We start from the raw sequence: 15215 nt of genomic DNA on the forward strand, positions 1-15215 counted from the left end.
CACCCCGACCTCGTCTCCTCGTGATTGGATCCTTCACATGACTCTCTGTCTCATAGACTAGCTTCCCTCAAGTTTTAGTAGCTTAGGTTTTACGTCCAGTGTCCCATGATCCCCATTTGTCAGTCTCCCCTTACACCCAGCAATATGATATCGTCCTATTAGTTTTGGTGGACCTAGGATTAGAGAGTTTTTAAAAAATGTATCCACACATACAATTCTTTAAAGATTTCCAGCTGTATGGCTGCAAATTTCTGTTTACTGCTTAAAATCTGGTCAACAGCTCCAGAAACCATTTTTTTGAATTGTTACTATCTCCGTAGAGACCATTAACTTTTAAAAAGAACTTCGAAATCCCAGTTATCCACTGAAAGAATGAAGCCACAAGATTCCAGTTTAAAACAAATGAATTTTACTATACAAGAATCAAGAAGGCAAACACTACTAGATAAACACTGCCTTAGGTAATTACATACACTTTACATCAAAAAGGACAATAAAACATAACCACATATACTTGAGACTAAAATCCTCCACTGAACCTTCCTTTTTCCACGACGACTCCCCCCCCCAGAAAGTTGTTGGCTGCTCATTAGGTTTTTGGAGGTTATACACTTCCTTGGGACCAATTCCAAACTTTCCCACAGCTGCCTTGTAAGGTCTGAGGCTTTTCAGGCCTTGTAAGGCCTGAGCTTCACTTGCAATTCCTATGCAGTGACTTGAACAAAATATTAGAAGCTGCCCTTGTTTCTAATAGTGCTATACCCCTGGTCCAAAGCTGTTCCATTGCTCTTGGCAAATTATTTTCCTCTGCCTTATGAATTCAGGGCTAATAGAAGTATTTGGATGTGCACTTGCGATGCCATGGCATACAAGGATATGGGCCTAGTGCTGGAAAATGGGATTAGAATAGCGCGGTACTTGTTTGACCAGCGCAGACTCGTTGGGCCGAAGGGCTTTTTTCTGTGCTGTAGACCTCTATGACTCTAATACGCACCAACTTGGTTGTTTCTAGCTCCAATCCCAAAACCTTCTGGCTGTACGTTGCCATGAGCAAAGAGGCACAGATAAGTCCAAAACACAAAAAAAAGACACCTCCTTGCATTGCCTATCGCCGTAGCAATGAGGCATAGTCAGGACGTTCCCGGGAATGTAAATCAATTACCTTTTAACTTCAAAACAACCCTTTGATTCTGTGACCTTGATGAATAATTTATATCATTAATGGAGTTAATGGCTCTCTTTCCAGACCTGCTGGTTCCACCAATAAACTCCCTTGCTTACAAAGGTGTTTTTAGTTCCTTTGATCAGGGAACCGTATGAACGATTTAACTCTCTTATTGAAATAAATGTAGACCCCCTGTCCCTATCAAAAGCTCAGAGGTGGTAATCTATTGTTTAAGTTTTCTCACTTCTAACTCTGACCTTATTTGATAAATACAGGTCTATTTGAATTTCACTTACTTCAGGGTGTTTGCCAGTGTTTCAATCAGATGTTTCCATTTATCTTATATTTAACATTAATTCCTTAAGGTTATGCCTCTCAAACACATGAATTATGAAATTAGATATTTGCACAGAATAAATCTATAGCCTCAACCACAGGGCTTCACCATACTTATAAAATCTGAGTCATATTTCTGCACATGAAAACCATGTCACTGTTGGTGACGAGCTCCAAAATTGTTTCTTCTCTGAAGGCATTTGCTCTAAGCTGGAGGGTAATTAAACAAAAGTTGTTGCTTAATGAACTTACACTTACAAAGAGAACAGATCTCGTCCGAGCTGTTGGGAGATCCATGAACTGAGGTCTAGCTGTTGTCGGGTCCATGAATCGAGCTTGACCGATTATGAAGGCAAAAGACAACCCAAAGTTTTAATGAGGGTGAGAAACTGAGCTCTAGGCTTCAAATAAAAAAAGAGTTTGGGTGATTTTGTAGATGAAACCGAGCTTGCATATTTATAGAAACAACATATTAAGCTCAGGGTGCAATGAAGGCAGTGACCAAGTTAGAGTTGGTCTCAGTACTGTAAATTGTTATAAGAACAATGGATTGAATTATGGTCGTTAAAAGGATGGAGGACTGAGCTGGGTTTATGTCAAGGGCGGAGCTTTGTAAAATCCCCAACCCTAAAACTATATTTTTTTCATATAATCTCAGTCAAGCAGGCCTCACGAATTTAAAATGGACAACAGTTAGCCACATCCCTGAAAGAGCTCTCTTATATTTAATCAGAGAAAAGTGCAACACCCGGGAACAATTTAATTTTAATGGGAATTATCTGATACAATTGATTTCCTGCAGCAAAGTCATTATATCGATTCGCAATTGAATCAAAACTGGTTTCATTTTTTTGAAATTTTAATAAATGTAAACTTACATTGATGAAAATGTGGCTAAGAGAGCAAACATTTCAGAAACTCCATTAAAAAAATCCCAGAGAGAACATTAAGATTTTGTACACGTTTTCCATTTAACCAAACATGGGAGTTCTTTACTGTTTTTTTTAATCCTGTGTAATTATCTACTCCCTAAATAAATCTCTTGATTTGTTCTTGGGGTCTGGTGACACTGTCAAAGTAGCATTGCACATCTTTAATTGTGCTGAGGGCTGGAGTCATCTGTGGACTGGACCAGGTAGGGTTGGGCAAACTCACAATTTATCATGACGGGAATTTTGAACTCAGAACTTCTGGATTGTTAGTCTACCGTGAAACCTACTAGGCTGCCGTATCTTGACTATTACCTGAGCTTGCATTTCTAGAGCACCTTTCACAACCTCAGGACAATCGCAGTTAATTACTTCTGCATGGTAGACACTATTTTAATGTAGGAAAACATGGAAATGAATTTTCACACAAGTTTCCACAAACAGGAATGTGATAATGACCGGATAAGCTCTTTTATTGATGTTGATTGAAGGATAAATATTTGTCAGGACACCAGGGAGAACTCCCATGCTCTTCTTCCAAATATGGTGTGGGAACCTTTACGCCTGAGCAGGACAACAGGCCTTCGGTTTAATATCTCTTCTGAAAGACAGCTCCTTTAATAGTGCAGTCATTCTGCACTGGAGCATCAGCCTAGATTTTATAAAAGCAAAAAACTGCGGATGCTGGAAATCCAAAACAAAAATAAAAATACCTGGAAAAACTCAGCAGGTCTGGCAGCATCTGCGGAGAGGAGCACAGTTAACGTTTCGAGTCTGTATGACTCTTCAACAGAACTAAGTAGAAATAGAAAAGAAGTGAAATCTAAGCTGGTTTAAGGGCGGGGGGAGGGGGTGGTAGCCTAGATTTTATGTTCAAACCTCTGAGTAGAACTCGAATCCTCAATCTTTTGGCCCATTGGTGAGAGTGCTACTAGCTGAACTACGGCTAACATTGTGGACGGGCAACAATAAAACTGAGCTCAAAAAGAGAAAAGTCTGTGCTTTTCTCTAGGGTTGGTAATAACATGAACTAACCCACAACTCACAAAGGTTGCCCTTTCAGATTAACAAAAAGTTACCAAAAAAAAAAGTTATCAAGCTTTCAACTTCCATTCGTAAAAGTTACGGTAAAAATTCAATCTGGATTTTTGACATTTTACAACATACCCTAGCGATTCACAACTTTAGAAGTCTGAGGTTTTCTTATTGCAGTTCAGACTCTTTGTCCCATTGGAACAGGACCTCTTTCCTGCATGGTCCTGCATTCAAGAATGCACACTATTCAGAGCCCAGCATGTTAATTGGGTGCTCATTTTTGCTGACTTTGCAGAAAAAGAGCTCTTTGTAATTTATTCAATTTTGTACGTTAGGTTTTTAAGCTGAGTTTTAATAACTGAACCTCAGGACAGCAACATGTCTCCAGTGTTATTTTCCAATGCTTTTGCGAACCTGGAGCACTGCCATATAAAAATAAAAAGATTCTTGTGACAGCATCTTACGAGACTGACAACAATTAAGAGAGTCATTAAACTTTCTGTACAAGTGCAGCTGTGGGGAACTAAAATATAGACCTCTAATAAATAATGGAGGAAAAACAGAGCGAGATTACACAGGAGAATCATTACTTTTATTACTTTCGAGTCCCATGGCATCACTCTGTCAGTTTACAATTCCATTCCACAGTCTTAATTACAAAAGTCATTTGTTCACAGTCGTATGAGTCAGAACCAATAACAGAACACAAAAATAATATTGCACTGAATCTCAGCCCTGCTGTTTCTGTGCTATACAATTTTTACCAGTAGTAAAACGTGCAGTGATCCAATATCTATATATCTTTGATTCCAATTCTCTTCAGAAATCAACAAAACAGCGTCTTTGGACAGAAAAATGCAGAAACCTGTATATACAACCAACTTTGGGAAAGTAGCCACGAATAAAGAACTCTTGAAGCCCAGGGGATAGAAGCCTGACAAATGCTTAAATAATCCGTCTTTTGCATCTTTTGGAATAACTTTAATTACACTTTTTTTTTGAATGAATGAATGAATGAATGAATCATACTGAACATCAGGCATGTTTTTATGTTCCTGAATGGATCTTTGAAAAATGTTGAACTGATAATTATAGTGTCAGTAAGCTTCTACTATAAAATAATAGATCCTTAAACATAAAAACCATGGGCACTCCATAATACTTGAGGAAACACTGCTAATAGCAGTTATTAAGATTAAAGTGTCACTGAGGCCTTGGCTACAAATACTAGATGTACTATAACTCCAGTCACAAATAAACACATATTAGCTATTGGTTAATGCCAATGCCAGCTGAAATTCACTGTCGATATATTTATATCTGCAGTCAGTCTAGATTGAAGCTCAGTGGAAAAAACTATCACAGTCACTTATTAAATCTGCTTTGCTGTTGTTAAATATGTTAAGTAAACCCTTCAGGGAAGAACTGAATGTTTTGACTGCACACTTTCAAATTCAATTCACAAAATGCATCCACGGTATTACTGACAAATATATTAAAATAGAATTAGGTGCATAGAACAAAACTGCATACCTGACAAGCACTGCTGTAACAGAGATATTCTTTACAATATCTCCAGAAACTTGGTATAACTATTTAGCAGCAACTTATTTGGCCAAGTTACTAAAGCAACGTATAAGCTTTGACAAGAATCCCAAAACAAGCTAGGGCCTCCAACATCATATTGTACAACGCCAGGGGTTTGCTGCTACCATAGTAAGGATTACTGCAAAAATTTAGGGTAAATCTAACAGGTTCACTAACATAGACACTAGTTTGTGTATAATCTCAGTTTCAGACTACCACAGCATTGTACATTCCACAAATGTTTGAGGCACAAGTTAATAAGGAATCCTAACCCTCAGGAAGTGCCTGTACCACAGCTTATGTGAGAATTAACAAATGTGACTGCAATAACACTGAATTACCCATTAAGCTGGATTTCCCAAAAGTAAATTTTAGATTATTTAGAATGTAAAGTCTATTAGAAACAATTAAATTCGGCAGCGTTACAGCAATCTAACCTTTGTAAGTACCTCAGATTTTATAGCATGTACAGAAGTTACTTAAGATCAATTATTTATCTGGAAGTTTCTACAAAGTTTAATTTGAGAAGAGAGCTTTTCACACTGACTCCTTGCTTTAATATGTATCTACATTAAGTGTGGATAGAAAGAAACAATAATCTGTACATAAATGTGCATTAGTACTGAACTGTAGCACCTTAACCTTTTGTGGTTTCATGAACCATGAAAGTTTTATTATGGCCACAATAGCTAGTTCTTAAACCTAAAACGGAATACATTTTTATCGCCATTTTGTGTGCTAATAATGTACAGGAAACAATTCTGGCCAAGAAGGCAAACCTTTTGTACAATTTCAGAGTATCCATGTCAACAAAGCTACTCCCATTTTTATCATTGCATACCAATGTTCCAGTGCAAAATATGCAATGTAAAACACTAACAGCAAAACACTGGGCAGTTAACTACATGTTTATCTTAGAGTGACTTTGTGCCATAATTTGTAGCTTTAATATTTGGGCATTCTACCAACATCACCAAAAATTATTAATGTTTAAAGCTACCAAAAATCCCAATTGCAACTTCTGTAATTAAATTAAAATGAAGGTTTGGCTGTTTGTGTTATTAGCAGCCATTAATTACAAGAATGATCAATTAGTGCTTCAAGCTTCTTGAGCAATGTGTGTGAAAATACCTGGTGAAAAATAATATAAAAATGAAAAAATGTTAAAAGTTGGATATTGCTTGGGCTTGACAACCAATTAAAAAGGAAAATCTCAATAAATCAGAATATGAAGTTATATCTGAAAGACCAATGTACTTTATATACTGACCATGTAAATGTTTAAATGCCTTTATTTTATGCTGCCTGTTTCATATTTTGGCAGTGACCACAATCCTACTTTGATCCTTACCCTATAAATGATTGGAACTGGTTTGGGTAGAGATTGTGTAATGAAATGTAAGGACACTCGCTAAGTTTTTAACTGAGGAGACCTCAGTGCATGGGCAAGGGTGTGTGTGCATGTGCATAAATGAGAGTCATCAACCATGTTACTTTTACACACCTAGTGGATATCTCTTGCATGGCATGGCTGGAGATATGTGATTTGGTCACCTCACCCTTTTGGGTACAGGAAGGCCATTGCTTGGAAAATAGCTAGGGGAAGAATAAATTCTAAAGTTTAACGGAACTGTCGATAATTGAAGACAATTGTATTCTATTGGGACAGACCTACAAGTGGCAGTGGAAGAGTACCAGCAGTCCTAGTCTTATCGAGGAAAACTGAAAAATGACTCAATATCTGAAACTTTAAATGATCAACTAATGAGGTCAAATTGGGGGAAAAGGATAAAGCATAGAGGGTGCTCATTTGTAATACATAAGTATACAATTTATAAATACTGAAATTGTCACTATTATCAAATCTAAGAACGGATACTTGTGGAGCTTGTGATTGCATCCACTTGCAAGAATATAAATAAAGTTCACTACAACTGAGAAAAGTCTCCCTTACCAATGACTTATAAACTTGGCTCAGCTTGGATTTATTATTGGAGGTAACAGATTGACCTAGAGTAGGTTGCGGACCTAAGAGATGCAATATTTCTCGTCAACATTGCATTGTTTCTGCAACTTGCTGAAAATATACAAACATGAAACAAAGGAAAATCTGATCTGAAATACTTAGCTTTTAAATTGCAAACTTAGCCTTTCAATCCCTTTTCACCTAACTGCGCCATCCAAGAAAAGCAGAATGATGTCAGACATAATTTTTGAATGCCAGCGGAATGAGCCCTTCCAAACTCATTGGCATTGAGCAGAAGAAAAATACATTAAAAAAGCAATGTCAGGTGCAGTAACAAGCTTTCCCTTCTCAAAACGTAACAAAGGTCTCTTAATTTGAATGCTAATTCGGTACAGGGATTAACAGAGATTCCCAAAAATAGATTATTCTTTTAGATTTCCTTTCAGGCAACTTTAATGTTTGGCATAGTGTAACCAAAGTAATACTTAACTATAGTAGGCTGAAATGGGTTAAAATCTGGTCAAATCAATGATAGAGCATAAGTTTTTATAAGGGTCTGAGGGAGCTCAAGGTCATTATTTTCCTCTGATCATCACCAAAATTGTTTGGAAAAAGCCAAAAGAGAACTGTCATGTCGATGCAAATCAAGAAGTGGAAATTAGTAGTCTGCATGAGTTAAAAGGCTATTAAGAGATAAAGAATCTAATTTATGTGCCTAATAATTTGAAGATTACCTCCTGAATCAGCACAAGACTCCGATTTCCTGTTGCCCAGTGCATTGGTACTTTTGTTTGAACAGCTAGTGGTAAGAACACGCTTGCATCATTTATTTCCAGTTATAGAATGGCTGCAAGAGCTTTGCTCCATTTGGACTGCAAGGCATATTATGTCTACAATTATAATACTCGGTCAAAGTTGCTCATTATTAATAACACTAGTAGTAGCTGTACATTAGACATAGAGCTGTGGATTTTTTTAAAAAACAAATCTAATTATCCATTAGCCTAGGCACAATCAATAGACACAGCATCTGTCTCACAGCAAAGCCAGTGTAAATACTTTACTAACAAGACTGAATTACAGCAGCAACACTGAGCTGTAAGAGAACTGCATGATATAGCTGTATACGGGATTACCTTGCTTCCTTTTTGGTTTCATCCACACGTATTTACATTAATTCCACAATACTTTATCGTAATTAACATTTTCAAAAAAAGTTTATGCTCAGGAGGCATTGTTTTTACTTTGTGATGTAGGGAAACACAGAATGTTTGATAAAATGTAGATAAATATAGCATTCATTGTATGATATCCTGTATAATTATCAAAATATTACAGAATCAAAAGCACTACAATTGAAAGATGTAGCAAAAATGTTGATAGCTATAAGGTGTGGTACCTAATGACCTTAGTGTAATGCAAAAGTTTAGCCTCAATGCTGAGAAATGGTGATTGCAATATCAGTACATTAATATTAGTGACTTACACATCAATGACGTCATTTGAGTTTACAAAAAAGAAAAATCAGAAATCAAGAAAACAAGGCAACCTCAATCCAAGTTTCAGCAATTTTTCTGGAGTGTCTCTTCACAGGAAAATAACAGCAAAAGTCACAATTAATCACCAAACAGAACAGACCACATGCAAGCCATGGTAAATGGCTTGTTGTAGGTTTTAAGTATAGCGTAGTAGCTCCTCACTATAACATTCTTGGATATAATGTGCGTTTTTTTATGGTTCTTCAGCCATTAGAGAAACGAGAAAAAACCAGCTCTTGTATAATGCACCCCTTGCTATCAAATACATTTTCATGTAGCACCCAAAGGCAGCAGTATAGAGAGGTTCTACTGTCACTCTATTATTCGAACATTTTGATTTCTGCTTTTATTCAAAGGTCTCCCATTTCCTCCTGAGCTGGTCCACTCTACTTTGTGATGCTGCTGGCTCCTTCTTAGTTGCATTAAGCAAATCTGCAAATGGATCTTGAGCCTCTCCGGGATTAGGTGGTAATATTCTTTCAAGACCTTTGGAAGGCTTTGGTGGGACTGATGGTGGCTCAGTCAAATTTTTTGTAGCATCACTAACCTCTGCACTGGATTCAGCCACATTTGTACCTGCTTTTCCTGCTGTTTTTGGGTAGCTTATACCACCTAGGCTTGCTGAGATTGCACTTTTCTGAATAAAAGTACCAGACTGAGGGATAGCCAGAGGCTGACTATATAAGTGGTGAAGGGAAGGTGCTGAATAGTTCCTATGAGGCATTTGGGGCTGGAAGAAACCTGAATTTGAAGGCAAAAAGCTGGAAACAAAAGCAGACGCCGCAGGCGGAGCAAAATGACTTGCGGAGGGCTGTGTCGGAGGAAACTGAAGAGCTGCTGGCATTGTTTGAGAAAACGGATAGGACGGTGGCTGTGGAAACTGAGCTATTGGCGCTGGGCTAGGAGTTGAGTATCCGAGCGTTTGGCTGAATTGTAAGGAGGCTGGTGGAGTGCTTATTCCAAGGTCAGTTCCTCGTGCAGCAAAACCAGTCGGAGCAGGAGTTGAAGACAAGGATGGTGCAGGTGCTAATGAACCTTTGGAAACTGGAGATTGGCTCCTGTCAAGACTAGAACTGGCACTCAGTGGATCCAGAAGACTTAAAAGATCATTTCTGCTATCCATTTCTACACTGACTTTAATAGGTTTCAGCATGTCAACACCACGTGAGCTTAACAGAGGCTGAGGAGATGAATTCAATGATTGTCTTAAGTCTGGTGCTTGGGGTTTCTTTTCAGTTCCAGTTGATTCTTGTAACATCTCTGAAACTGAGCCAGTGCTGGACACAGTTGTATCTTGTTTGGAGCTATCCTGTAATACTGCTGATACTTGATTAACTCCAGGAAATACCTGTTGTTTGACTCCTCGACTAACAGCTACTGGAGGTGGAAGCACTATTCCCTTTTCTGTAGATTTCTTGCCGTGGGGCCTTGGGATTGTAATGCTGCCTTGCCCACTTGCAATTATATCTGAAGTAGGCAGCGAACCATCCCTGTTCAAAGCCTCTGCACCAATCTCAGTGAAGAAGCTTCCAAAGTGAATGCTGCCAGGTGATGACCCATTGATAGACTTGATATTAAGAGCCATGTCATCTTGACCCATGCTCCGAAGTTTTGTATGAGGCAGAGTATGATGCAGTCCTACTGACTTGGTCTTGCTCTTTTCAGCTGACATCATTACTTTCCACTGCAAAGATACATACAATGACAAAGTAATAAACATATATTATTAAATTGTAATAGTGTATTGTTATAATTTAATAGAACAAGGGCTTTGAAAGGCAAATATCTCCATCAGAAGCCCCTTTCTGAAAATGCGCACGCCCCCTTAATGTCCGGTGGCCTCTGAACCTCCCCCCCCGCCGCCGCCAACTCTCGCTCGAGACCCTGATCACCCCGTGTGCCACCCCAGGCCTTACCTACCCTCCCTGCCCTGGGACCCCTCGAACTTACCTGGGCCTCTGGTGCCCGCACTTATGACTCCGTTCGTCCTCCTGCATTTCTCCTTCTGTCCACTGCAGCCCTGTCGCTGCAGGGGCTGGACAGCTGCCAACCAGTTAGATTGGCCGGCAGCTCTCTAAGGCGGGGCTTCCTCCCGAATGAGGGGCTGAAGTCCCGCCTGCAGTCACTCAACGCTCATTTGAGCGTGAAATGGCTGCTGGGCACTCAGAGTTGGCAGGAACTCTTGGGATGGTGTGAAGCGAGACCTCACCATCCAAAAAATTCAGGCCGTGGACACCATGAATAAACTTTACCTGTTCATTTCCAGAGCAATTACAATCTACCTCCGTGTTAGCAGGTAGATCTTATTTACAAAGGTCTTTCCTAGATTACCTCTTCACCATCCAGCTACTTGAAACTAAATGATGGAATGGGCTTTAAAAAGAAATTATGTGCACCTTGGTTGAGGAGGAGCTGCTGGTCAGTGGGATCTGGAGGATCCCCACCAGCCCACAGAAACGCAAGGGGCAGCGTTTTTCAGTTAAAGACAGCGGCAAGTTCACTCATTTAGAAAGCAGAGCCATTACTCGGGGATTTGCATGGAGCTCGTCAATGCTGGGCAAGGTACAAGAAAGTTTCTCAGCTCTAAAACAAGCTTTCTTCTAGCTTCAACCTTCAATCCCTCTCCAGGTTACTGATGCTAGTAAAGCTATCACTCCTTAGGACAGTCGCTGTTGGTTATTCAAAGCTCCAAGTATACTGTCTTATATGCCCTCCTTTATTTCTGCATTTTCATTGTGTTAAAAGTAAGACACATCACTCTAGGTCCTTTTCCGACTAATTGGGCAGTATTTAATGGAGGTGATGAGAGTCTTGTCCGCTTGGCTGGAGAGCCAATGAGAGACCTGCGTGGCCTCTTTCAGGAAGGCCTGCCGAATTAAGTACCACTCAAGAACCTGACTCTACAGTGGGAAACCTTCCCCGGGGGTCAAGGGCCATGACGGGAGAACGCTCCACACACAGAACTGCCAGCCAATCAGAAGCCAGCAGCTCTACCGAATGGCAGCGCAACCGGGGAAACAATGGCCGCTGCCAGTATGACCCCCAGCTGAGGCCTACGATCGGCACTGGATCCTCGCCCTCAGGCAGGATGACCAACCACCCCATATTTTACGGGACTGTCCCATATTTTTAACCTCCTGTACAAAATCTCCCCAGGACGCCATTTGGCCCATATTCTGTAACGTCGCCAGGCCGGAGCTCTGAAACCTGGAATATTTTTCAGCCACCCCACCCCCTCCGCAATTCTCAAGTTCGCCATTTGTGACACTGCAACAGCCCTGCACTCACCAAATTAATGCCGAAAGGTAATTTGGCTGCTTCAAAACGTGTCTGCTTGCTCCTGCCTGTCTGTTGCATGTGGGGCAGAGGGGGCTAATTGCTCTGTGCAGGGGTAGAGAGGAGGGGTGGTAATTGCTGTGTGCGTGTGGCGGAGAGGGGTCTAATTATGGTGTGTTGGGGAGAGGGAACAAAATTGGATTATTATCAGAAAAGAATGAATGTACGGAGCTACAGGGAGAATGCCAAGGAGTGGCGCTAGGTAAATTGTTTCTTCGAAGAGCCAGCGCAGACACAACGCCAATGATGTGACGCCATGACGCCAATCCAGTCTGTGATTCTGTAATTACCAAGAGAGGAGAGAGAGGAGCGAGAGTGTGAGAGAGAGTGTGCGTGTGTGTGTGTGCGCGCGCGTGTGCGTGGACTAATTATTGTGCTGCTGCCTTTGCATCTTTTCCCCCATTTGCGCAAATGCACTGGGCACGTATGTGCATTTCTCTCAGTGAGGTGAGACCCCCTCCTTCCCTGCCCAATCTAATCCTCCCACCTTCCCAACACTAATCCCACCCCCCCACTCCCCCCGCCCTCATCACCTCCCCGCGTCCCACGGTTGAAGTGTTCCCTATTTTGTTTCTTAAGAATTGGCGACTCTGTGATGGTGTTGGGGGAGGGGGGGGGGGGAAGGGGAGGTCAGCAGCAAGAGCAGGGGAGTGGCTCTCAGCCGGTCCCCCTCTTCCCAATGCTGCCGGGTGCCTTTGAACAAGAAAACATTCCCTCCCCCCATCCCTGGGAGCCTGCAAGCAACTCCACGTGGGTTTGCTTGTGGTGCTCGCCACATGGGAAGTACCCCCGCCCCGCCACTGGGTTAATACCAGTGGCAGTGGAACAAGGCCCTTACTTGGGCATTGATTGTCCACTAAGGGTCTCAATTGGCGGCGGGGGTGGGGAGGCCGCCCACGGGCTTCCCCGCCATGAGCTTAAATCGGAGTGGAGGTGGGGGAGTCCCGGGGTCCCCAACTACTACCCTCCTGACCGATTAAATGCCACAACTGGCACCAAACCAGCCATAGGGGGAGGGCATTAAATTCTGCCCATTCTGTGTCAGGACCAATGAATCAGAGAACTCCTTCAATCACTCTTTTCTTCTACAATTTTATAGGCTTTTAAAGCTCAAGAATCTGATCATCACTTCTAAATGTAACTCGTTTTGTTTCAATTTTGGTCCCAGACCGGCACCAATGGGCCTCGGCTCTACAACTATTTTTTTCCCCCCCACTTTACAAGTGATTGCCCTTTCTTGTCTTCTGGAATGTACTTCACCATCACCAGAACAATGCATGAAGAAAGTAATTATGATGAGTTGATCAAAAAAATATGTGAACAGTACCAAATTATTTGCACAAACCTGGTGCCCGAATGGGTTTTCTATTTCTTCCTCTTTAGGTGTCCTCAGATCTTCCATACTTTTGGCTTGGCTGAGGGGCTGGTGCTGTGAGGTTACCTTTATACTGCTGAAAATGTCATCCAATAAATTCACATCCATATTCCTACCCGGCACTGAGAGGCTGGGAAAGATAGTTGACCCGTGCCTTTTCTCTGTGCTCAAAACTTCGCCATCAATTATGTCGGACTCCTTTAAAGTTTTATATGGCTGAGGCCTGGTAATTTGGCGAAAGAGAGGACAAAGTTAGGTTTGTATCTAAAATAAAAACGAAGAACACATAGTTAAACCATTTCGTATTTACCATTAAAAAAACCTGTAAAATGCAAAGTCAAACCACATTACCACAGGACACAAAGCACAGTTACTTTATTGTCCTAGCTGTCATGATAAATATTGATTCCAGGTTTTGTGCCAACATATCAGTTTTCAATGTTATACGTTGTGCTACTGCCAGAGTCTAAGTTAGTAGGTGAGCTTGTCCAGCCCAAGATCAGTCACGATCATATTAAATGGTGCAGCAGGCCCGACAGGGCCTTATGGTCTACTCCTGCTCCTATTTCTTTGTAATTTTAGTCCAGTATTACTTTCCAGTGGAACCTAGTCCATTATGCCAATTGTTTGACTTACAAAAAGAGAAATGAATAGCCTGACTTGATAAGCCATGTTGATTTTTCAAGTTACATTTTCAAATAAAAACGTTTCTAAAATCATTCTTAAGTTTAGATAATCCATTAAGCATTGCTCAAAGGCTTTTAAAGGTCTGTTTTCAGCCCTGGTTATTTTGCTCAGTTAATTTACCCTCAGAAGAAATACACCATGTGTGACCAGGAGCCAGTTTTTTGGTGGATATAAACTCTGATCTACAATCAAGGACAACGATATTGCAATTGGCATTCTGGCTACTTCAGCAGCGTGGATCATTTCTAAAAAGAGATCGCGCAGTTCCTGAATCAAACTATTACACTCTCACACATTGGGCCACCCCTAATCATATTACCTGCCCTAATGGATCCTTGCTGCAATAGTTTCTATCTTAGACTTAAAAGGTATTAAATTAATTCCTCAGTCCTGCTAAAGGGATTGCCAAATTTTACTAGAGAGAAATGAAAGAGAGTTCAAAGGACCTTCTGATCATTAAATACTCTCCATACTTACAGTTACAACTCACCGTGAAAGGTAAATCAAAAGCAATTTAAAACAAAATTACAAATTAATGGCCTGCAGAGAATACTCAAATGGGAACAGTATTACATGGAGCTTATTACCTTCAGGAGGAAGGACCTCACAAGTGAATTGTCTCATAGAATAAAGTCCTCATTCCGCAACTCTTCACTAAATTGTAATGTGTTAAAATTGTCATTATTTAGAGAAATACAATGCTCAATATGTCACAGCAGTTGTTTAGAAAAGTATTGTGCATAAATAAGACAAAATAATCCAATCAAATGCTATGAATATAGAGATTCAGATGACTTTTGTGATGTTTTGGTCTGTTTTCCAAAACTGAACAAGGTTCATTATTAAGCCATAGTTACCACCAAGATGGAAATCTCACAAAAGTGCCACCTACTGGGCTATCACATTAATTATAACTGGTAGTGCTTTCACCAGAATGCAGAGTTTAGATTTTTAGTCAAAACAATACAGGTCACTTCAATCATTCTAGCATTGTATTGTGATCGTAACACACAGATAACTATTCTGCCTTCAACAGAATTCTATCCTAGTCCTTGATGCCAATGCTGGTATAAAATTACAAGTAAAAAATTCAGCATTGGTCAGAATTCCCAGCCAACAGTGAACCCAAAAGTTGCCAATCAAGCAGATAATTTATGCCTGGAGCAGCCACAATGGTGCATTGCCTAGTGGCTGATTTTTGACCGACAAAATAAGGGCCTTTAAAATATTATTTACTTGTAGTGTTTTAGACAGTAAGAAA

At 40.5% G+C, this 15215-nt stretch overlaps 1 protein-coding gene across 10 annotated transcripts in view; it reads right to left on the reverse strand.

The window, feature by feature from the left end:
• Nucleotides 1-4031: 4031 nt before the first annotated feature.
• Nucleotides 4032-15215, reverse strand: part of LOC144685412 (DENN domain-containing protein 1A-like) — a 604549-nt gene continuing 593365 nt past the window's right edge. For all 10 annotated transcript variants that reach the window (XM_078549861.1, XM_078549856.1, XM_078549859.1 and 7 more), the window contains 2 exons: nucleotides 13238-13490; nucleotides 4032-10240 (listed from right to left, as the gene is read on the reverse strand). In XM_078549861.1, coding sequence (XP_078405987.1) covers nucleotides 8903-10240; nucleotides 13238-13490 — 1591 coding nt within the window. In that variant the 3' untranslated portion in view covers nucleotides 4032-8902. The remainder of the gene's footprint in view (nucleotides 10241-13237; nucleotides 13491-15215) is intronic.

Source organism: Cetorhinus maximus, chromosome 10 (assembly GCF_964194155.1).
Source record: "Cetorhinus maximus chromosome 10, sCetMax3.hap1.1, whole genome shotgun sequence".
Taxonomy (NCBI): domain Eukaryota; kingdom Metazoa; phylum Chordata; class Chondrichthyes; order Lamniformes; family Cetorhinidae; genus Cetorhinus; species Cetorhinus maximus.